Raw genomic sequence first — 25,441 nt, 5'->3', positions numbered from 1 at the left:
AGCTTCAGCCTAATTCTGGAACAGAATTGTGAACTTGAACAATATAATGAAATTATTAAAATCTATCAGAATTTGGTAATTCTTTCTTCCCAGAAATCAAGCACCAAAATGCACAGAAGCCTTTCTCAGTCTATCTTGAAACTCAAATCATGATACAATTGAAGCTCAAGAGAGGCCATAAAACCTCTGTTGTTAATAATAATGTTTGGATTTAAGAAGTTACCCCCCAAAATCCCAACTCCTATCTGTGACTTCTCTCTCTCCCAACCCCATTAATTGTTGTTCAGTTATTTCACTCATGTCTGACTCTTTGTGATGCACTTTGGGGAATATTTTTTTGGCAAAGCTTCTGGAGTGGATTGCTATTTCCTTCTTCAGCTCATTTTACAGATAAGGAAACTGAGGCAAACAGTTAAATGAGTTGCCTGGGGCATACAACTGGTAAGTAGTTGAGTTAAAATTTGAATTCAGATCTTCTTAACTCCAGGTCTGGCACTCTATCCATTGTATCACCCAGCTGCCCCTCAAAAAATAAGTCCAGTGCTCTTTCCAATGGACTGTTTAGTCTTTGCATTGAGAGACCTTCCCATGAAAGGTCTTGTTATCATAAGACAATATTTCTCTTTGGAAAATAGTTTTCTAGTTTAGCTTAGAACCTTAAATTTGGGTGACAAGGTGGTGCTAGTGGACAGCATGCAAAAATGGAAGAGGAAAAAATAGACATCTCAGAAATCTTGCACTTATGCTCATGTTTTAGGAGTTCTTTTGTCTACTCCGGTTCCTAACCAGGAGATTTGGGATGAGTTACTTTTAGGGCAACTAGGTGGAGCAATGGCTACCTCACCAATCTGGAGTCAGGACTGACCTGAGTTCAAATTCAGCCTCAGATACTTATTAGCTGTGTGACTCTGGGCACATCACTTAACCCTGTCAAATGAGCTGGAGAAGGAAATAGCAAATAAGTCCAATATCTTTGCCAAGAAAACCCCAAATGGGATCATGAGTGAAAGAACTGAACAACAACTTCATTATGCTTAAAAACTTTCTCAAGTTTTTCTTGAGTTTCCTCAAATAAGCATGTATGACTGAGTATTCTGAAAATAATTTCCAGGAAAGGCAGTTATGTTTTAAAGAAAAATATTAGGATCAGCTAAATAGCATAGTGGATAGAGCATCAGCCCTGAATTCAAATCTGGCCTCAGACACTTAACATGTAGTAGCTGTGTGACCCTACCCAAGTCACTTAACCCCAATTGCCTTGCAAGAAAAAAAAAGGAAAAGAAAAATAATAGTTGTGTATATGTTTTTCGTCGTTTGTGTGTGGTTTGGTAAAAGGAACTGTAGACTTGAAATGAGATTATGGGTTCCAATTCTGGTCCTGACATTTCCCTGGGCAATCCAATTAATCTTTCTAGACTTCACTTTTTTGAGCTCTAAAATACTTGTGCCACCCATCTTACAAGATTGTCCAGAAGAAGGCACTTTGTAAAACTTAAATCAGTGTTATTTGAATAGGGCAGTTTTTTTTTTCTTGGAACAAATTTTATCTAACAGAAATGCTTATCATGAAAAAAATGTTTTTTTGATTCCTTGATCTTTCTGCCAACAGTGAACCCCTAAGGCCAAAAAAAAAAAGTTTGTAATTAAAAGGATTCTTGTTTCAGTGACCTGTTTTTGTTCAGAGTTATCGTCAGGACATAAAGTACATTTCTTTCAACATGGATGCTCTTGTTTTCTATCTGATTCGAATGTTCAGCATAAGAGATGGAAAACTCCAGCATGTGTTTGCCCGAGATCTTGTCCCCGGAGACATTGTATGCCTCTCAATTGGAGACAGAGTTCCTGCCGACATCCGACTCATAGAGGTAAGGATACCCAGATTTGTGGATGGGAGAGAGAATGTGCTTTTAGTCATTTTAAGTTTACATTACATACACTTACAGATTACGCTCATTTTATGAGAGAACTCTTTTAAAAAATGAAGCAATTAAAAAACTCAATCCTGAGACTGCTTCTCTGGCAATCTGAGAACAATGTAGAAACTGAAAAGAAACATATAAGTGCTTTTAAGAATCTAAAATATATTTTACTAGGTTCAAGCATTTGGGGCTCCATTTGCAGGAAAGTCCCTCATTCAAAACCTATGTTGCTATTGTTCAGTCATGTCTGATTCGTAGTGACCCCATTTGGGGTTTTCTTGACAAAGACACTAGAATGGTTTCCCATTTCCTCTTCCAGTTCATTTTACAGATGAGGAAACTGAGACAAGGAGGGTAAAGTGACTTGCCCAGGGTCACCCAGCTAGGAAATTGTCTGAGGCTGGATGAAGATGAGTCTTCCTAATTCTAGACCTGGTGCTCTATGCACTGAATTTCCTAGGTGCCCAGAACTTATGTACTCTTACCTTATCCACAACTGAAACAAGTATGGTTGTTTGATTCCCTAATCCTTGGCCAATTAGAAGCACTATATCAGAAGGAAAAGAGTGTTGCTAGGATCATTTAGTGTAGGGATAAACAATACTATGTAAGTGAGTAGTACTTGAGAGCATCACTGTATTACAAGATTATAAGAATAATATAATATTATAATATTAACATCATCTATGATGATGACCCTGAAGTGTCTTATAACAGGAAAAAAAATGAACTCAAAAAGACCTAAATTTAAATCTCTCCTTCCTCACTCTATGACTAAGTTAAGTAATTTTATTCTCTGACCAGTAGTTTCTTCCTCAGCAAAATATGGGAGCAGCCCAATAGAATTGGAAAACATTGAATTTAGTGCCCCAAATCATCTCTTCCACTTATTACCTATGGGACTTCAGACAGGTTGCAGGACCTCCTCCTTTTCTTCACCTTTCTTCCTGGTGGTCTGGATGACAAGACCTTTGAGGTCTTTGAATGCTCCCTAAGATCTCTCTTAGACCTAAAAGCCTCTGATCGCTTCTTCTTCACTCCCAGGATGCCTCTGGCTTCAGATCAAGTCTTTACCCAGAGATGAGTACTTTGCATTGCACACTACAAAAGCACAGATCTCAAATACTAATTGCAAGTCATCATTTCAATGTACATAGACAGCAAGGGCTGATGTCCAGTGATAGGTCTCGGCTGGTTATGGTCTCTATCCCACCTACTTTCCCATCCCTTCCCTATTGCCCCCCAGCATCAATTTGCAAGCATTAGTATTCTTCCTCACCACTCTGACCCAAGCCCTTCTGCCAGAAGACACCAGAAATTTTGTGGACTGTTTTTGAAAGGTTGTCAAACCCTGAGCTGGTAAGGAATAGTAAATGAAGAAGAGGGCAGATCAATAAACATGAAAAGTGATGTCAGTGTTAATTTAAACTCCATGATTTTTCAAGGCTTCAGGATGGCATGAATTTTCTTTAGTCAATTGATGAACTAATCAATACATTTTTTAAGCACCTACTATGTGCCAGTCACTTGGACAAGCTGTGGGGTTACAAAAAAAGGCAAAAGATAATCTCTCCTCTCAAAGAATTTACAATCTAATGGGGGAAACAACATGCAAACAGATCTATTCAAAGGGAGCTATTTATAAATTAAACAGGAAATGAATAACAAAGGGAAGGCACTGGAATGAAGAGGGGTTGGGAAAAACTTCCTACAGACTGTGTGATGTTATTTGGCATTTTAAAGGCAGTTAGAGAGGTCATTTGAAGCTCAATGTGACTTTGAGCATCATTCTCATCTCTGGGATTTACTTTTTGATCTATCAAATTAGGAGATTAGATCAGATAAGACCTGCTAACATCTACAATCCTTTTTAGCTCTAACATTCTCTCTTACGCCCACTTCTTTTTCTGACATCTATGTTCTAAGCCTCCTTCTAGCTTTAACGTTCTGTGTTCTAATCTCTCTGGCTCTAGTGTTGTAGGATCCTATGGCTGCTGATTTTGCTCTTCATTTGTTTATTTACAACAGGAACTGTAAAACTACTCTCTAAGCCAGGAAAATGTAGTCAGGAGGAGCTTTAAGTGTGTTTTGAAACCATCTCAGTTTCAAGAATCAGAATGTTAAAGAATCAGCCTTAAAACTCACCAGCTTTCCTTGGAACAGCGTGGAATTAACCAAATATTATCTCCTTCACAGTTAAAGACAAAAGACAGAGACCTGACATGAGCGTTCCCTGACCTGGTCCAACCAGTAAGACCAGGCCACAGATTTTTTATTCCTCTGCCATTTATAAAATAAAAGTTGACTTGAATGGAATCTGCCAGAACAACAAGTAATACTTTGTCTTCAGAGCAGGGGAAATAACTATTTAAGAGCATGAGTGTGACAAAGTAAACTGGTTTCTTTGTTTTTGGTTAAGGGAGAAAATGACTGAAAATTCTTTTCTGCCATCCATCTCCTGCATACCCTGTCCTATTCAGTTTTTCTTGCTTGCCATCATAGCCACAGTGCGGCTCGTCTTTCTAGTCCCTGGAGGTCTCTCTCCTTTCCTTTTGATCACTCATTCTGATCCATATCGACCCCAGCTGCCTCTTCCTGACTTTCTGTTCTTAAATCTTAGCTTTCTGGCTTCCATTCCCCTTACTTATTTTAATTGAATTCACTTGGCACTGTAAAGCTCCTTCTATATGCCAGGTGTTCTGCTAGATGCTTGGAATACAGGGTCAAACATGAAGTAGTCCCTACTCTCAGATAACTTCCATTCTACTGGGAAGCTCAACTTTTGGTTTCTTTGGGATTGAGAATACCCGGAGAGGAAACATCCCCTTATCAGCCAACTTAAGAGTTTTAGAGAATAGTTTAGGAGCAGAGTGATGTGCACAGGGCTACCCAGCTAGGATGTGGTGGGAGGTCTGGGGCCGAAGCTAGCTCTTTGTGCCATCTGGTCTTTCCAGGATCATGCTAGGAGACAGCTGAATCCAAAGTGACTTAGAGAGAAAGGGAGACTTAGAGCTCGGCTATTATTTCTTTGCTTACCACCAGGGATGGGGAGTAGGAAGGGGAGGCAGACAGATAGACAGAGAGGAGGGGGGAGAAGAAAAGAGAGGAAGGAAGGGGAAGGAGATAAGAAGAGGAAGAGAGAGGGGGGGGCAGAGAATAGGGGAAGGAGAGATAGAAAGAGAGACAGAGAAACAGAGACAGAGAGGAACAGAGAGAAACAGAGAAAGACAGACAGAAACTAAGAGAGACAGTGAAACAGAGCTAGAGAGACAGAGAGAGATAGAGACAGATAGACACAGAGAGAGAGACAGACAGAGAGACAGAAACAGAGAGAAGGAACATTAAGCATAGTGGAGAGGAGATAGCAAACAGGAAAGGCTTTATGTAAAAGATGGCCGTTGGGCTAAGCCCTGAAGGAGGATATGGATTCTGAGAGACAGAGGTGAGGAGGGGCATCCCCAGGGGTGGAGGACAGACAACCTGGGCAATAACCAGAGGTAGGAGCCAGGAGCCAGGTACAGGAAGCAGCCAGTCTGGCTGGAGTGTAGGGGTGGGAGGTACCATAATTTAAAGGAAGACTCTGGAGAGGAAGGTCACCATTTACTCATCATGTTGCAGCCACAGCCCAACTGAGAAGCCAGTGCTAGTGTTCTTTTGGTACAATCATATGATCTCAGAGAAATAATTATTGTTATTATCGTCAAATTTATGTTATACTTTTCAGATTGCAAGGCCCTTTCCTCATAAGTAAGCTATGAAGTGGGTAGTATAAATATTATTATTCTTGCTTTATGGGTGATAAAGAATGGGAGTTAAGACACTTTTATTGTCAACTCAACTTTGTCTCTTATTAATCACATGGTCTTGGCCCTGTGACTTCCCCTTTCTCAGCCTCAGTTTCTTTATCTGTAAAATAAGGCGGTTGTTACAGATGACCTTTAAAATATTTTTCTCATTGAATTTGGAGATGTGTCTTCCTCTCACTGTCAGCCATCTCTAAGGGTCTTTTTTTTATAATGCTAAGGTTTTAAATACTATTCTGCAAATTCAAAGCACCTAATTTGTATTGGGAGATGAAATTATCTTTTCTTTTTCCTTTTAACGTAGGTTACTGAGCTTTTGGTCGATGAGTCTAGTTTTACTGGAGAAGCTGAACCTTGTATCAAAACAGATGGCCCCTTGTCAGGGGAGGGAGACCTGACATCACTGAACAATATCGTGTTCATGGGAACCCTAGTCCAGTATGGAAAAGGGAGAGTAAGTCCCCTTCTGATTACTTGACATTTTCATCCATCTCTCCTAAAAACTGTCCATAGTTACTATTGCTATTTCCTTAACACAGGGAGTAGTAATTGGAACTGGAGAAAAATCTCAGTTTGGAGAAGTGTTCAAAATGATGCAAGCTGAAGAGGTAAGCAGAGTGTATGATCATATCTTCTGGGAAGAAAGCAAGCATTTGTTAAATATCTGCTATTATTATCTGCTAAATATCTACTATTTGCCAGGGACTGTGCTTTATAGATATTATCTCATCTGATCTTCACAACAGCCCTGGTATGTAGATGCTCTGAAGAGTCCCCTTTTATAGATGAAAAAATTGAGGCAGAGAAAGGGTAAGTGATTTATCCAAGATGACACAGCCAGAAAGTATCCAAGGCTATATTTGTACCCGGGTCATTCTAATTCCAGGCCCAGCACACTACCCAATGTGCCATGCAGATGCCCAGGTACTTTCAGGTGAAGGCTGAATCACCACAGATCAGAGATGTTACAGAGATGTTTCCTTACATGGACTATTTGGACTAGATATACTCTGAGTTTTCCTCCATGTCTGAGAATCTCTCACCCTAACTAATAGTGTTTAGATTTAGAAAAGAAGGAACTTTGAGAAACACAGTTATTTTCTTCCAATAACAAAGGAGTGTCTTTCTTCCAATATTCAATGCCAATGACAAAGGAGAAGAAGGAGAAGACTTAATCTCTGTGGTTCCAGAAAGCTGAAGAATAGAACCAGGACCAAAGTGGAGATAGGAAAACAAGGTGGAGGTTGTACTTGTCCAAAACAGATGGAGATAATATGGAGATTATCCATAAAGGGAGACAATAATTCAGTTTATTGAGGATGAATTTTCTAACTCTTAAAACAGTCTAACTAGCTCAGGAGATACCGAGGTACCCTTTACTGGGAGAGGTTTAATTCAAATCTGGATAACAATTTCAGTCAAGCAGCAAGCATGTATTAAGTGCCTACTGTATGCCAGGTATGGCATGGCACTGCCCGGGGACTGAGGATACAAAAGTGACATAGTACCTGTCTGCCCTTGAGGAAATTAGATTCTAATGAGAAGAGATTTCATCTTCACAGGTATGCACAAGGAAAAATCAAATGTATACAAGATAAATATATCATCTTCCTTCAACTGAAACTTAGACTCTATCCCTGAAAAACTGGGCTTTGATAGATAAGCTTTCAACTTATCCCCAATCAAACATCTCTGTTATTTGCCAATATCATGCTGCCTTGCAGATCTCCCTGCTTAAGGTCTGCTTTATTTGTAGGGTTTCCCCATTAGAATATGTTTCTCGAGGGCAGAAATTACCTTACTTCATTATAGTTGTTTTATCAGTACTTAGCACAGTGTCTGGCTCATGAGAACAACTTAATCCAGGTTCTACTTAGGGTAGTTATGACATGAATAGAGAGAAGGGGTCAGGTGCAAGAAATGCGGAGATGAAGCAGTAAGAGTTGGTGACTTATTGGCTGCATGAGATGGGGAAAGAGTAAGAAGCTGAGAAGGATTTTAGCCTGGGTAATAAGAAGAATGGTTGTGCCTTAAAAGAAGAAAAGAAGTTGGGAAGATGGGAAGATTGCAGAGGAATTGCAGAATTCAATTGTAAATCTTCTGTTTTAAGATTCTTTGAAAAGTCTTATTACTATTATTGCATAAAACCGACCACTCTTTTTTTTTTTTATACTATCAGACTCCCAAAACTCCCTTACAGAAAAGCATGGACAAACTGGGGAAACAACTTACACTCTTCTCATTTGGCATAATTGGTGAGTTAATGACCATTTACATTACAGTTTTATTGGTTGGGAGTTGGTCTAACGTTCTTTCCAACTCTAAGATGTTCCTTTCCTATGGAGAAAATAGACCCTTTCTCTTCATGGAGCCTCTTTGACCTTCAAGTCTAACCAGAGTTTTGAGATTGAGGTCTGTTGTTCAGTCATGTTGTAAACTCACTTGATGTACCAAGGAATGAAGGTGTGTGAAGTGGTTGTAACAAACTCACTCCTCATTTTACAGAGGAGGCAAGTAAGAGCCTGATGGGAGCTGGTTCATGCCTGAGGTCACTCAGTGGATGAATTGCAGCCCAGGAGGTAGAACACTGGTCTCCCGGCCCTCATCAATCAGTCAATCAATTACTCAATCCATAAGCATTTATTAAGCACCTGCTGGTGCCAGGTACTATGCTAGGTGCTGGGGTCCTTGTGCTGCCGGCAAGGAGCTGTCCAGCATTTCTTCCAGCTGATATCCAGCCCTGGATATCCAGCCCTGTCCAGCACTGTCAGCTGTTTACTCCAAGTGAATTTTAGACATGGCTGAAGCTTTAAAAGCCTAGACTTTCTTCATCTCAATAATTCTTGATATACGCCTCTATGACTTGTTCTTTTCCCTTAGCTTTTTAAATGTGTCATATTGACAGTATGACATTCCTGGGCAGAAAACCTAAAGTTCCACCTCTACTTTGCTAAGTTAACCTTGTATAAATCCCTTCCCCTTTGGGGCAGTTAACCTAAATCATCTCTTTAAGTTTTTTGATAGCTTAAATGTTTCATGAGTTCATTCTCCTGGATATCATTTAGCTCCGGCTGGCTGTTATTTTTATGAACACTTATTCCCCTGAAGGATGCTTGTACAGTGACATTTCTTGTGGCTCCCAGAGTATGTGAGGCTGCTTGTTTTGTAGTTGATGATTCTTTGGCTTTGTGCTCTCTTCTCTGATATTTGTTGTAATGGTTGAGTGCTTCCTAGCAATCTCCTCCTCCTCTCCATGGACTCAATTACATTTTTTATCTAGTCTTCCCTTCTGTTACCTGCAAGTCACATTAATAAATTTAGTTTCAACCCCCACCCCTACTTCTGTATCTTCAGGATTGCTCCAAGATCCTCCTGCAGAGAATAAGACATTAATCCTCATAGTGATTGAGATGGGCTTTAGGTCCCAGTTTTTCTGCCTCTAAGTGCATTATTCTTTTTACTATACTAGTAATGATGATGACAATAGTAACTAACATTTCATTTCTTCCTTCTTCCTTTCTGACATTAAATTATAAGCTCCTTGAGGGCAGGGATTGCCTTGTGCCTCTTCTTGTATCCCAGTGTCTAGCGCAGTGCCTGCTACATAATAGTGCTTAATAAGTATTTATTGACTGATTAACAGATCTTTAAGATTTAGAAAGCATTTTTCCCACAGTGCTATCCTGTTAATCATATCTATGATCCTGATGGTCATAAATTCAGATCTGTGGGGAGCCTTAGAGATTATTTAATCCAAGTACCTCATTTTAGAGATGGAAAAATGGACAGGGAAGGAAGTTGCTTGAGGAAGATTGCTTTGCTAATTAGTGTCCTGATGGTGACTTTAAGTCATCTGGTCTTCTTCCCACCATCTCAGAAAATAACACTTATTGGAATTTAAGTCTTTCTGATCGGAGATAGATTGAACTAGTTGATTTTAGTCTTGGTGCAATCACATGAGTTGCCACAAAATTTTCACCACTTTGGTACTCATAGCATAAGGATGGAAAGTCAGCAGATCTGAAGTTGAAGTCATAGCCAAGTGATATCTAACCCCTGGATCTCCAGCTACAGAACCTGCTTCATTCTACATTCTACAGCTAGATAGGGCTGAAAAAATACTGGTTGCAAAATCCTACTTTGATGTCAATGAGACTATTACTGAGATCTTTAATAGGATATTATTATTATTGTTATTATTCATCCACTTATATCCCACGTTGATGGTTCATTCCTGTGCAAAGGGAAATTTTCTTGCCCAAAGCATAATGCAAGTTCTGGTTTATCCTCCTGAGTTAAGGTCATTCTCATCAGCAGAAGGTTGGCCAGAAAATGGCCAAATTGTCTCAGCCACATAAACTCAGGAAGATCTGCTGAGGTATGGAAGGAATCAACAGTCTTTGTTGATGAAAGAGATCACTCACACTGATGGATCCATGAAGTACTGGAGAGTAAATGTTAGATAATATTGTAGTTTTAGGCCCAGAGAAGTTAATACTTGCCCATGGTCACACAGCTAGTGAGTATCTGAGACAGGATTGGAACCAGGTTTTCTTACCCAAATCTAGTGCTGTACCACATTGCCCTTCATAAAACACCATATAAATATTTGGTATCATTATGATAAATGCTAAGCATTTATAGGTAATAATTACCATACTAACAAAACTTTGACTTACTTGTAGAGAAAACTATTGTAGTTCAATGTACTGTTAATTCTCTTTCCCATGGTACTATTTAATAATGCTTCTTCCACCAAAAAAAAAAAAAAAAAAAAAAAGGAGGGGAAGGGTTGTTCCTCTCCCTTGAACATCAAATCATTTGAAGGTATGACTTTGTCATCGAGGGTGGGTCTTGCACTGGTGCAAATCCCAACTCCTCTGCCCTTCATTGGATATTGTTGTGAGTGGCTGTTCCAAAGCCTTCTGGTGCTGAACCCACCTTGACGCTTTCCCACATCAGTGACTCCCTAGTTAAGAGAACCTGGGCCGTGTCTTCAGTGTAGCAGATGGAAAGGACAGTATGTTATTAAGCACTTTCATGTGTGGAATGTGTGTGTATTTATATGTGTGTCCTCAGAAAAGTACATAAAAAAAAATTCCTTCAACTTTTAGAGAATGTTCCCTGTAATCTCCTCTGTTTTTCTACCAGGTTTAATCATGCTAATTGGCTGGCTTCAAGGGAAACAGATTCTCAGTATGTTCACTATCGGAGTGAGGTAGGTAAGAGGCTGACTCTAGGTGTCCTGTTTTTAGTCAGAGAACATTGAGAAAGGCTGAAGGCCTCAGAAATGTTCGGTTCTTGTAGTCCTACTTCCTCTTCCCATTCTGCCCTTCATTTGACTCCCTCCTAAAGTGCCATTCAAGTTGATAAAGTTATTAAGCACTAACCACTACAATGCTGAGGAGAAAAGGACCCCAAATAATATGGCCTCTAAGGAGCCCGTGTGCTCAAGGAGCCTCCAATTAACATAATTGATGGAAGGAAGGAGAAGAGGGAGGGGAAAGAGAATAAGCACTTATCGAGTGCCTACTAGATGCCAGAAATTGTGCTTATTAAGCACTTACAGATATTATATTGGATGATCCTTGCAAAGAACCCTGATAATGTAGGTGCTGTTATGACTTGCTCCAGATAAGACAGCTCAGTTCAATGGCCACCTTGGGACAAGACGGAGGAATGAGGGGAAGAGAAGGGAAATGAGCCACTTCCAGATCTTCCAGACCTGTGTCCCCTCTAATGTGCACATCTTCTTCTTATTCTCCTTTGACCTTTCACCAAACCCAAAATGATTTAATGAATGAAAACACATTTCAGTGTTTGCTTCAGCCAAGCATTATGGATATAAACACAAAAGCAGAGTCCCCACCATCCATGAGCTTACATTCTTTTGTTTTTGTGAGGAAATCAGGCTTAAGTGACCTACCCTGCATCACACAGCTAGTAAGTATCAAGTATCTGAAGTTGGATTTGAACTCAGCTCCTCTTCACTCTAGGGCTGCACCCCCTAATAGTCTGATGAGCTGATATTGTAACAAGGAAGTGGTAGCTTGTACTAGGATGACTTGTTGCTCATCTGAAAAGTGAGAGGGTGAGATTAGGATCTTTGATGACCTCAGAGGCCATCTCCTTATTTTCCAGATGCACAAAGGCCGAAGGAAATGAAAGGACTGAATTATTAAAGGAAACACAAGATAAAGGCCAGCTTTAAACCTAAGTCCTCTGATTTCAGATCTTGATGACCTTAGATGATCTCTCAGATCTCCTCCAAATTCAAAGGTCCTCATAAATAACTTTAGAAGATTTCTAAATTGTGGTCGGTCCCTTAGTAGACATTTTCATGTCTTCCTCTTCCTCATCCAACTTATCCATCACCTGGTAGTCAACTTTCTGGTGCTAAAAAGTAGGCGATCTAAGATCACACTGAAAATAATTTCAGCAGCTAATTTGTCAGGTCTTAGGAAAAAGGAAAGAGAGCAGTTACTTTTTCATTCTCATAGGGAGGGATCTGCGGGAATGAACTGGGGTGGGAAGGTAGTGGAAGGACAAGAGGACAAAAATGCAGAAAATCCCATGGGTATTAGCTAGGAAATGTTTGTTTTGTCAGTAAAACATAGCTATTATAAGTGATTGGTTTTTCTTTTTGAAGAGAATGCAGTTGGGAATATTGATAAATGACTTGTGACTACCTCAGGGCTACTTTTCACCCAAGAAATTTTTATAGGATGCCAGACATATAGGTATATGAAGCAGGTATATAAATAAAATATTTATTGATTTAAAAATCATAATTTCACAACTCCAATGAAGTTATGCAACCCCATATGAGATCATGAGCCACAGATTAGGAAGCTTTAGGTTTAGAATAAATCTTTCAGAAGCAAATAAGTAGTCAAGACATCCAGTCCCATTCATTTTAGTATTTAATATTATAATAGCATTTATATAGCACTAATTATGTGGCAGGCACCATGCTAAGTGCTTTTCAAATATCTTTTTTGATCCTTATAGGTAGATGCTATAATTGTTCCCATTTTACAGCTGAAAAAATCGACGCAGACAAAAGTCAAGTGACTTGGCCAGAGACACACAGATAGAAAGTTTCTAAGGCTGGATTTGAACTCAGATCCTCCTGACATGGTTCAGGGTTCTGTTCTCTGCCCCACCAGGCTGTATGGCTTTAGAACAGGTTGTAAACTTAGGACTTGAGCTCAGGTGAGGGGGCCAGCCTGGAGACAAAAAGCTGGGGATCTTCAGTTTTTAGGTAAATAGTAGTGACTGTGGTGTGAGCAAGTAAATTCCCTGAGAGGGAAAAGGACAGAAGCGGGAAATGGAAGCGAATTCCCACTACTAGAAGGCAAAAGGACAAAGAGCAGTCAATCGAGAAGCAGGTTTTTTTTTTTTTTTAGGCATTAGTTTTCAGAGACAGAGAGAAACAGAGTAAAATTCATCAAGAATTTATTAAGCACCTACTGTGTGTCAGGTTTATTAAGCACCTACTATGTATTGGGGGGATACAAAGACAAAATGACAAATCCTGTCCTTAAGGAGTCAAAGTTCTAATCCCTTACTGACTAGTGGCTTTTCAGGGACTCGGGAATGGTTTTTGTTTTGTTTTTAACTGCTATATTCTAGTATATATGCCCTATTAATATACCCTTTCCACTCAAAAAAAAAAGGAAAAAAAAACTTGTTAATCTTCTGCAAGTGTTAGCATTAGCAGTCTTATCAGCCTTTGTTAGAGAACCAAAAATTATTCTTATCGCCAAATAGAAATTCAGGGCCAGGCCCCATGATCAAATACAATACTATAGGAATTGGTAATAAACTGTTTATATTACATGGAGTTGAATGTCCTATTGTTTCCCAAGGTAAAGGATCGCCATTCACATGGCATTGGGCAATGCTGAGGTATAAAGGACTTAGGATGAGCCTCTTCTTTCAGACAATATGACATTTAAACTACTCCTCCACCCATGAAGACAAATAACTCTCTGAGGCACCCTGGGAGTGGATAATAGCAGGTTTCTAGTCACCTGGGTGACCTTGAGCAAACTTCCTTCTCCATAAATAAGAAAATTGGAGGAGATCATTCCTGAGGTCCTTTCCAACTCTACAGTTTTATGACTTATTCTCATCAGGTGCCATCTTTTCCCTATTTTTCAAAGCCCTTTATTTGAGCAAATATTGCTTAAGTACCAAGACCATACCAGATTCTGGCATTTCAGAGACAAAACTGAAATAGTCTCTGCCCTCAAGAATTATAGCTGGTGTTTATATGTCACACTAAGGCTCCCAATTTTGATTCTTACCACCACTCTGGGAGGTAGATGCTATCATTATCCCCATTATCCCCATTTTACAGTTGAGGAAACTGAGGCAGACAGTGGTTAAGTGACTGACTTGCTCAGGCTGAATTTGAACTCAAGTCTCAAGGACTCCAGGGTTTTCTCCATCCACTACACCACCTGGCTGCCCTCAAACTGTTCATATTCTATGAATACAGGAATACAGGTACACAGATCAGTAAAAAGAGACTAATTTAAGGAGGGAGAAAACATGAGTAACCTAAAAAAAGGGAAGATGAAGAAAAAATATTTCATTTTTGCCTTGAAGGAGGGGTTAGGAGAGAGAAAAAGAGAGAGAGAGAGAGAGAGAGAGAGGGAGAGAGAGAGAGAGAGAGAGAGAGAGAGAGAGAGAGAGAGAGAGAAGGCTTTCAGGTGTGGAGGAAGGCAAAAGCCTGAGATAGAAAATAGTTTGTCAAGTTAAACAGAATAACAAATAATTATACTTCTTTTTCTGAACTGATCTCATTCATTTTTTATGCAGTTTTAAGCATCTATCACCATCAACTGTAGTCTTTAATGACTAATGTCTTGTCCAATCCCCAAATTATCCCCCATTTTACTTTCTGTGGGAAATGAGCCAGTTTTTGCACAAAAGTATTGGTCTAGGAGCAGCTAGGTGATGCATCAGCCCTGAAGTCAGGAGGACCCGAGTTTAAATCTGCCTTCAGCACTTAACACTTCCTAGCTGTGTGACCCTGAGCAAGTCACTTAACCCCAACTGCTTCAGGGGGGAAAAATAAGGTGTTTCATGTTTCCCATTGAAGTTTCCGTGTATCTAAATAAATTGTTTTTCAATGATCCTGTTAAATTGACTGATCTCATTGATCTAAAAGCTGATTCATTTATATTTCTTGTTGATTATTATAGTAACTAAATAGATAAATATTGCTTATCCATACACACAGATATATAGACTATTAATAAGTGAGAGAAACTTTATTAGCAGAATATTCTATTTACTAGCCTTCTAGTATTTTCAATCAAGAAATCAATAATGTTTCCCAGGACACATGGGCAATGTAACTGAAAACAGTAAACATTTGTATTGACTGATCTTTATCTCTAACCTTCAGACAGTAGCCACATGTCGGCTAGGTTGCCAGCATGGCTTCATAACTGTGAAACTCACAGTACAAAGCACAGCTAATGTGCACACACTGGCAGAGAGGGGGTGGAGTGGATAGAGCACCGGGAAGACCTGGATTCAAATCTGGCTTCCAGTACTTACTACTTGCATGATGCTGGGCAAGTCACTTCTCTTTGCTTCAGTTTCCTCATCTGTAAAATGGGGATAATGACAGCATCTACCTCCCAGGATTGTTGTAAGGATCAAATGTAACAGTATCTCTAAATTTAAAAATATAATTTTTGATAATCATTTAGCATAATTAGTTTCATTAGTAATCTCATGTATTTTATGTATGTAAAAATCATGATTCTAAGAGGTCCTTGGGCTTCTCCGGGCTTCCAGAGGAATCCATGATAGCAAAAAAAAGATTAAGAACTCCTACGCTTATAGAATAGTTTGAATCATTAATATCTAAAAAATTCATCTGTCTTTCAGTTTCTGCATCTGTTAGATGATGGGATTGGATTAGATAACTTTTAAGATGTAGAATGTTATTTCTCCCAATAAGAATGTAAGTTTCTTGAGACCTGGGACTTTGTTGCTCACTTGTTTTTTTTTATTTATAATGCTAATCACAATGCCTGACACATAGTAAATGCTTAATTAATGTTTCTCCCATTTCTTTCTGTCCTTCACTTCTTTCTCCTCTCCCCTCCCTTCCTCTCAGTCTTCTTATTTTCTTCTTCTTCTGTTTTTCTTCTTTCTCCTTCTCCTCCTTCTTCTTTTTCTTCTCCTCTTCCTTCTCTTCCTCCTCCTCCTCTCCTTCTTCTTCTCTCCTCCTCCCCCCTCTTTCCCTCTTCCTCTTCTCCTCCTTCTTTACTTCCTCCTCCCCCTTTTTCTCTTCCTCCTTCTTCTCCTGCTCCCCCTCCTCCTCTACTTCTGTCTCTGTCTCCTCCTTCCATTCCCTTCTCTCTTTCACTGTCTCTCCATCTCTCTCTTCCCCATCTCCTCTTCCTCCCTCCTCTCTCTTTCCCTTCTTCTCTCCTTCTCAGATGTACATGTATATGTGCTTATTCATCCATATAGTCTTATATCTATATAATTTTTCTATATATTTTTCTATCTAATTTTTCTGAATTGAGCTGGGCTGCTTCTCAGACAGCAATCAAATGATCCGTCATCAGGGCCATCCCTCATCAGGCCTGAAGCCTTTCTGCCCCTTTGGGCTCTCCCAGAGCTGGTCCCTATGTATTGGCCTAGTCTCCAAGAGCTAATGGTCGCTTCCACCCCCTGAAGAAATATCAGAGCAGGACTTTAGGGAAGGGGAAGAACAAGCCTTACTACGAATAAAGGGCTGGCCTGAGAGACCGGAAGATCTGGATTCAAATCCTGCCTCTGATGCATGCTGGCTGTTGACCTCAAGGAGGACATTTTTACCCCTTAGTTCCAGAAGCTCTCTAAGACTCCTGGTTAGTCTTAACCTTTGTCTAGCCTAGACAGCTGCCATTCTGCATCATGAAATGAGTTTTTACTCCAAGAGTATGAGATCCCAGATCTAGAGTTAGAAGGAAACTCAGAGGCCAATTTGTGAAGTCCATTTTAGAGATTAGGAACTGGAGGCCCAAGGAGGCTGTGATTTGTTTAAGATCAAGCATCAGTGATAGGAGAACTCAAAGTTTGCCACACAGATAAAATCAAAGTCTAACAAAATCTAACAAAATAACAACAGTCGCTCGCATTTATGTGACTCTCGGGTTTACAAAGTGCTTTGTGACCTTGTAAGATAGATAGTAAAAGTATTATTTCCACAGATATAGAAACTGAGTCAGGCCGCTTGTCCAAGGTCACATTGTGTCCATGTATAGAAGCAGATGTAGGAGCTTACAGAAGAACAACGGGTTCTTAAGGTTTACCTGGAATATAGTGGGTACTTAATAAATGCTTGTTCCTTTCCTTCGTTATCTCTCTTCCCCACTATACATACACATCATCCTCTGGTTCAAATCTCTCCAATATAATTTAATTAATTAACATAAATATAGCTTTTACAACAGGAAATTTACTGAGAAGTTGTAGCACATGAATTTTCACATTTTCATATAAAGATGAAATAATGTAAGGAAGAGCAAGGTATGGAAAATGCAGGATGAGGGCACCAAAAGCGAACTTCACCAACCTCCCAAGTCTGTAGATCCTAGATATGGCGCTACATAGTGACTAAAACGTGACCTTAACTTGCCATTTCAATCCAGCCTGGCTGTGGCCGCCATCCCCGAGGGCCTGCCCATTGTGGTCATGGTGACTTTGGTTCTGGGTGTCCTGAGAATGGCAAAGAAGCGGGTCATCGTGAAGAAGTTACCCATCGTGGAGACCCTCGGTAAGCCTTTGCCAACCGCAAAGTTAACAAATGTGATGAAATACAGATTCATTCTCTGAAATGTTGGCTGCTGGATTAGCCGAATCTTCATGAAAGCAACATATTTTTGTCAACATAATGAGTGGTTTGAATGTGAGCTTGTATTTTGTAGAATTTACCAGATGCTTTGGTATTTTATGGATGCTTCCTTAGGGCATCATTGTCCTGAGAATTGTTGATTATTTGCTCTGTAAATTCTGACGAGCAGTTTTCTCCCACCAGGTTGCTGCAATGTCATCTGCTCAGATAAGACAGGTACCCTGACGGCCAATGAAATGACGGTAACTCAGCTGGTAACGTCTGATGGTCTCCGAGCAGAGGTGAGCCTAACGCCAGTTATAAGGTGTGGGACAAAGACACGTCCTGCTTTAACCCTGTCCATTGCTGTGAGAAGGACTTGAGAAGAGGAAGCATGGGGCAGGGGGAAAAATGAGTCAGAAGGTTTAAGTTGGGTCCTTGTCCCTTTTATCTTTTTTCTGTGGGGCCTTGAACAAAACACTTGACCTCCAAATCTTAGTTTCCTTATTTGTAAAATAAGATTAGAAATACTCATTACTAATTTATGGGGAGGGATATTTTGAGTATCAAAATGAGATAATTTCTAAGAAACTGCTGTTACTATAAAAACTTCATAAAATGCTTATTCTTAAAGTAGCCAGCTGGGTTCCCAAAGTTAAACTAGCTATTGCTTCAGAATTCTAGATATAACTCTGCAGGGTCAATGTCTAGTACTATTGATCATGAGCCCCTATCCAGTGTGTGGTCCTGCCTGAAAAAGCAGCTGGGTGACTCTGTAGTTAAAATGCCAGGCCCAGAGTCAGGAAGACCTGAGTTTAAATATAATCTCATACCTCTGTGACCACCCAACCTGAGTGCCTCAGTTTCCTCATCTGTAAAATAGCACTTACTTCCCCAGGTTGTTGTGAGAATCAAATGAGATAATATTTGTAAACTGCTTAGTATAGTGCCTGGAATACAGTAGATACTTAATAAATGCTTGGCCCTTTCCTTTTGTTATCTCTCCTCCCTACCAAATATACACATTATTCTCTGGTTAATATCTCCCTGATATCATTTAATCAATTAAGATAAAACTTAGCTTTTACAAAGGGATATTTACTGAGAAGTTATAGCAAGAGATGGAATGTAATCCCGTGCTAAGCCAAAAGCAAGCTCTACTATCTGGGCTCAAGCTTGTAGGGGCGGCTGAAAATCATCGCCTGCACTAAGTTCAGTTCTGGATGTGGCGTGGCCAATGGATCGGTGGTTTTCTTGTTTGCAGGAGATGGACTTGGCTACTAGGTCCGTTCACTGCTGGGCCACTCCTCAGGACTGGCCGCTGAATTTAGCTGCTACTGTTCCCAGTTCAGGTTGCTTGGGGAATCTTGAACATTCTTCCAACATGTTGAAGCTCACAAGTTCATGTTCTGGTCCATTCTCTCTTTAATACTCATTCACCTAAGATTAGGAAAGAATAAATATAATACAAACAGAATGCAGAGTCAGTACCATGTGGTCATGGCCACATGGCAGTCAGCTGGAGATGGAAAGTAGCACTTGCCAGCAAGGGAGGGGTGAGGAAGGGAAGGGGAAAGAAAGAGAGAGGGAGGAAGGGAAGGAAAGAGAGACAGACAGAGAGAGAAAGAGAATGAGAAAGAGAGAGAGGAAGAGGAGGGAGGAAGGAAGGAAGGAGGGAGGGAAGAAAAGAGAGACAGACAAGCAGATATATATAGAGAGAGACAGAGAATGAGAAAGAGAGAGAGGAAGAGGAGGAAGGAAGGAAGGAGGGAGGGAAGGAAAGAGAGACAGACAGACACGCAGATACAGAGAGAGAGACAGAGAATGAGAAAGAGAGAGAGAGGAGGAGGAAGAGGAGAAGGAAGAAAGGAGGGAGAGAGAGATAGAGACAGAGAGAGGGAGGGAGAGAGCGCGCTCCAAATTCCATAGTAAGGATGTGTCAGAGACTATATTTGAACCAATACCTTTCTGATAATCTGGTACTTTGCTATGCCATATTGCCTCTTGTTTATTATTGATGATATAAAGTTGAAATGAGTTTTTAAATGTCCATTTCCACTGGAAGAGATATAGGGAGAAATAAGATTGTTGCATAAATTCAGGAAGAAGGAAAAAAAAAAACTTTTTGCATTATCGTCATGTCTCTACTCTGTTTTGAAAAGCCAGGACTTGAAGAAATGGTGTAAAAAGTCCTAAATATTGATAGTTGACTACTTGAGCTAAATCTATCATGACCTATGATTACTTCTCTCTTAGGTTACCGGCGTTGGGTATAATGGAATAGGTACTGTGTGTCTTTTGCCATCAAATGAAGTCATAAAGGAATTTTCTAATGTCTCAGTGGGAAAATTAGTAGAGGTAAGCATGAAAGGGGAGGGGAATTCTGTTTTAAGCTGGGAGATAGGGTGAGATAGTCACAACAGTGCCAGCTTCAGTATTAGAAGATGATATTTGTAAAATAACTTGATGTGGTCCCTGGCACATAATAGCTAATCTGCAATTACTTATTCCTTTCTCTGACCCTCACTTTCAAAGCTTATAAAATGGGGTTAATTCTATTTGTATTGCTTCCCTATGGAGTGATTGTATAGAAGGCACTTTGTAAAGATCTTACCTATGTAACCTTGATCAACTCCCTTAACCAATTCCTCATCTGTAAATGAGAACTTTGGACTAGATTATTATAACAACAATAATTGACACCCAATGTTTTAAAGTTTATAATATGATTTACATTGATAATTTGATCCTTATAGCAATCATGAAATGATTGCTGATATTATCCCTGTTTGGGATATGAATAAACTGAGGTCAAAAGAAATGAAATGATTTGATAAGGTCACATAGCTGGGAAGTGCCAGAACCCGTATCTCTTCTGCTCCTGAGTCCAACTCTTTGGTCACCAGCACAGTGAGTTTGAAGCTCCCTTTAAGGCTGATTTTCTCTGATTCTGATCTCAAAAGTGCTAACAAAATCAGGGAAAGTAATGGCTGAGACAGAAGGCTCTTGCCTACAGCAGGGTATGTAGCATCATTTACCATCACGAAAACTGTATCACAAAATGAGTTACAAAAAATTTGAACTAACAGAAAAAACCAATACTTTATCCCTACAAATAGTGAGAATGAAGGGGAAGTTACTCATTAAAGATTCTACAGTAAAGCTCACGAGTACCATCCATACAGTATGTTTAAGGTCATACAATTTGGCATTTAATTGTTTCTTCCGTTGGTGTTCAAAGAACCAATATTTATCAAGTAATTATTATTTGTTAAGCACTGGGGTATGTGCCAGGATACAATACATGCTGGATATCAAGGCAGAAATGAAAAGTCCTTGCCTTTAAAATGTACACGTGTAAGTACAGGCAAACTAGACCTAAGGTAACTTGGAATAGTGAGGCACTTGTACCAGGAAAGGAAAGTCCTCCTGCTGGAAGGTACCTTTGAGCTGAATTCTGAACTAGAGATTCTAAGAGGTAGAAGAGGGGCAGACGGCAGATGCTGGAATACACTATGTCAAAAACTGTACAAGCGCCATTTGGGCTGGACTCCACAATATTATAGAATAGTGAAGGAAGTGATGCATCTTAAGTCTGGAAGCAGATTGAAAAGTTTCAAAAGCCAGAAGTGGTTCTATGTGACCCTAGAGCCACTGGACCTTAGCAGGGAGGGATGGGGTCATATAGCGACATCACTTTAAAATCGTTGTGGGGAGACTTGAGGAGGAAGAATTGGAAGAATACAGCTATATTCCAGATGAGAGGTGATGAGAACTTTAACTAAGGATATGGCAGTGTTAATGGAGAGAAGCAAAGTTGACAGATTCAGGGGACGAATTGTTGGCAGCTGATTGGATATGATGTGTGAAGGAGAAATCAAAGATCGTTCCAGGGTTTCTAACCTGAGTAACTAAAAGAATGATGGTACACTCAACAGAAAGAGTGGTGTTTGGAAAAGAATGGGATAGATTTGGGGAGAAGTGTCAAGCTTCAGGTGGTTATTGGACATTCAAGGGGTGGGGATTCCGGCAAGCAGCTGGTGATACAAGCCTGGCACTAAGGAGAGATCAGGACTAACATGGATCTATCTGAAAGTCTCCTGTATAGAGCTGATCATCAAGTCAAGGAGAAATGATTAGCTCACTGGGTGTGGAGAAAAGATAAGAGAACCCAAGGCAGAGCATTGGGGGGTGTTCCCACTTTTAGGAGGCAGGGATTGTTGATCATCCAGCAAAGGAGACCAAGAATAAACAATCTTCTAGTTAGAAGCGTCAGGTGTGAACAGTATCATGAAAACACAGAGGCAAGTATCCAAGAGAAGAGGGCTTCAAGAGTGCAAAATGCTTCAGAGAGATCTGGAAGGAATAAAACTGAGAAAATAGCATTAATTTTTAGCATTCAAGAAATGACTAGATTTGGAGAAAGTAGTCTCAGTTGAGTGCTCAAGTTGAAGTTACATTGCAAAGGACTGAAATGTAAAAGATGAACTAGGAACAGTAAATGTAGACAGCGTTTTTAATGAATTTGACTATGAAAAGAAAGAAAGGTGAATGATAATTTTTTTAAGTGTAGGAGAAACCTGGTTTGTATGTTACAGGAAAGAAACTATTGTAGGTAGAGAGATTAAATACAAACTCATCATCCTGCATGAACACATAAGCCATAGTACTCATGATTTTCCATCATGCTTCTGAAATGAGTACCTTCTCTCCATGTCCCTCCACTATCTGCTTTTTAGCTTCCATTTGTAAGTTGTCTTCCTCTGTTAGATTAGAAGCTCTTTGAGGGCAGGGATCATCCCTCTTCTGTGTTTGTGCCTTCAGTGCCTGGCACATAGTAGGTGCTTAATCATTGTCTACTAACTGATTTGAGAGAGGGGAAATAATTGTGGGGGCTGTCTGCTAGGAGAGATGGAAGCAGAAGGGATCAAGGGTACAAGCAGAGTGTTTAAGCCTTAGAGACTTGTCTGAGCCACTGAGATGACCTAACTAGAACTCAAAGCAGTGCGTGCCAGAGGCAGAACTTGAATCCAGATTTCCCTACATTGACATCTGACTGATGTCCCCAGTCTCAGAGGTTATAACAGTGTCATATATTTGTGTTTTCCCTGCCTGTGTCTGACTTGGCTCCATATCCTGGCTAAAAATGATACTTGGCAATTCTTGGCTTTCAGGCTGGCTGCGTAGCAAACAATGCCATAATCAGAAAGAACACTGTGATGGGCCAACCAACAGAAGGAGCCTTAATCGCCCTTGCAATGAAGGTAGGAGGGCTTTCGGTTTTTTGCATCTGGCACTTTTTAAAGCGTTGGGTTGTTGGGTAAAACTAGACCTTTTGGGATATTTACATAGAATGAAACTTTCATTTTATGAGAGAAAATGACACTGAACTGATATGGATGTGGATTGATTTGAAGATCCCTGTTTTGTGGGCAGCCAGTTTTTAGAAGTCGCTGGATGAAGATATTAGAATAGGTGATCTTTTCCAGCTCCAGATTCTATAATCCTACTACAGTACACCTAATTCTGTCCTGAGCAATCTTTTCCAACTTATTGGAAGTAGCAATGGGGGGAAGGCAGACCAAGTATCTCATACTTGATAAGTGTTAGGAAGACCTAAGCTGGCAAATCTACTCAGCTATTTACTAGTTTGTATCTCTAGGCAAGTCATTTAATCTCTAAGCCTCAGTTTACTTAACTATATAAAATGGAGATAAGTCTTCATGAAGCAATTGCAAAGATTGGATTAGATAGTGAATGTAAAATATTTTGCATAACATTTAAAAATCTGTATCCAAATATCAGTTCCTATCATCATCATTATTTTCTTGTCATTTTTTGAAGGGTCCAGATAAAAATGGTCTTAGGCAAGTCATTATCTTCCAATTTTTAAAATGTATTCTGCTGATTATTGCACAGCTGGAAAAAATGGCTGCTTCTTATAATTAAATGAGAATTGATATATAAGGTCATCATCTGGAGAGTCACTGAAAGCATCTTTGGGACAACTCCAGGAGCAGACAGGAAGATAGGGATGCAATATATCTTTTCCTGTTGAATTATAATTTCTTTCTTCTCATCTTCTTTGATGAAGTTTAAGTAGGAAAGGCCCAAGAACATAAGCTTCTACTTTGTAGGCTACCTGAGGATGTCCTTAGAATAACTCCGAATATTGGGCTTAAACTGTCTCCCTGAAAAAATGCCACTTTTCATATTGATTATTTTTCAGATATTATTGTGTTGGTGGTATATTTTAAATGGGAAAATTTTGGATGCGGGATCAAATATTTTAGCATTCTCATTATATATGGACATATTTGACATATTTGTAGTAAGTGAATAAGCTATGAGTACAGATCAAAAACTTTGTGATGCTCAATGAAGGCAGCACAAATATTGTAGCACCTTTGGAAATTTTGTTCAATAATTGCTAAATGAACAGTGAGTTATAGTGTATACTCCTAGGAATTTTTTATATGTGCTTGGTTGTTGTTATTGTTCTTCAAGCAGTATATTGAAGAGATTTGTTAAAAGATTTTGTTTTTAATGATACAAGATATAAATGCTTTGTATAAAGTACATGAACATGTTATTGGTCTATATTTGGAAGGTCAACATGTTCTATTCTTTTGATAATAAGTAAATGATGCCTTGGGTTAAGAAAGGTGGGATCAGGTTTACATTTAGGAAGATGTTGGCTTTATGCTTTGTCACTGATTCATGTGACTGTTAATCACTTGAGTCAATAATTATGTATCTTATATGAGACTATTGCTTTCTAATTTTGTAGAGAAGCTAGAGTTTCACATCCTCCCTCAGGGATTCCCTTCTTTCTCTGATTTCTTTACTTCTCTATTCTTTATTGTAAAGTTTTCCATTAATATTGAATAATTTATTTTGCTTTGATACTATATATCTCCTTAACTTTTTGACTTTTGAATTCAACGGCTGATTAAATTCTGTAGAAGAATGTATTCATTAGTAATGGTTATAACAATATCAGCTTTTTGAAATTATTCTGTTTTGAATTGATTTGTTAGTTGCATTCATGCCATTATATATAAAAAGGAATTTTCAGAATTTTAGTCTATGTTTGTCCATCTTCCTTTCTAGATGATCTGAGCTATCTCTGCTGTTTTTGTCATCTGTATTATTATTAGTATAATTTCTGGAGTTTGTATTAAGTAAAGACTTTCTAACTCCAGAGTTTTTCCTTTTTCCCTTTTCTGTACTTTAATAGCTCCTCTGTTTATTTGCTTCATCTAATTTAGGAGTTTATATATTGTATAATTTGGAACTGAGTGCCAATGGCAAAAAGCAGTATAAAATCCTTGTCCCTTTCCTCTCCACCATGATATGGACAATGGATTGGGCTTTGAAAGGATCATTTTTATTATTATCATCCTCTCATGTGCTTCTTTCCCAAATAGGGTATGGACAGAAATAGTCCTGAGACAAGTTGCTCATTCCATTTCCATACGATTCTGAGCTGCTAAATCAGGCCTCTAATTTTTAAACTTTTTGCTTCCTGTGCCTTGGGAATCGCATTTTAGATATTGGCTTCTTTTAAAAATTTTATCAGTATTTTGAATCAATGTTTTGTCTGAGTAATTATGCAAGGCAACTAGGATAACGTTCTAGCTTTCATGCAGTTTGTAGATTGAAAAATATATTGGAAGGATGGGTATTTGTTGTCTGTCAGTTCATGAAAGATAACAAGCTTCCAATATATTATTCTGGCTAACAGGTTACATCAGACTAAGATTCGGTATGTTTTAAATCATTACAGATTACTGGTTACTAAGTCTTAAAGATAACTCTTCTATAGTTTCCAATGGGAATGTCTTAGTTCTTAATTGTTATTGTAA

General features: G+C 39.2%; 1 protein-coding gene across 1 annotated transcript in view; it reads left to right on the top strand.

Moving 5' to 3' along the window:
* ATP2C2 (ATPase secretory pathway Ca2+ transporting 2) overlaps positions 1-25,441 on the top strand; it is a 111,946-nt gene that overhangs the window by 59,639 nt on the left and 26,866 nt on the right. Inside the window, exons 7-15 of the mRNA XM_051974925.1 lie at positions 1,757-1,865; positions 6,027-6,176; positions 6,262-6,330; positions 7,902-7,977; positions 10,874-10,940; positions 17,392-17,516; positions 17,778-17,875; positions 19,830-19,931; positions 22,748-22,837. Of these exons, the coding sequence (XP_051830885.1) occupies positions 1,757-1,865; positions 6,027-6,176; positions 6,262-6,330; positions 7,902-7,977; positions 10,874-10,940; positions 17,392-17,516; positions 17,778-17,875; positions 19,830-19,931; positions 22,748-22,837 (886 nt within the window). The remainder of the gene's footprint in view (positions 1-1,756; positions 1,866-6,026; positions 6,177-6,261; positions 6,331-7,901; positions 7,978-10,873; positions 10,941-17,391; positions 17,517-17,777; positions 17,876-19,829; positions 19,932-22,747; positions 22,838-25,441) is intronic.

The sequence above is a fragment of the Antechinus flavipes genome, chromosome 2 (genome assembly GCF_016432865.1).
Source record: "Antechinus flavipes isolate AdamAnt ecotype Samford, QLD, Australia chromosome 2, AdamAnt_v2, whole genome shotgun sequence".
Lineage (NCBI taxonomy): Eukaryota > Metazoa > Chordata > Mammalia > Dasyuromorphia > Dasyuridae > Antechinus > Antechinus flavipes.
The sequence above is the reverse complement of the archived record's forward strand: the minus strand, read 5'-3'. Positions and strand labels throughout refer to the sequence as shown.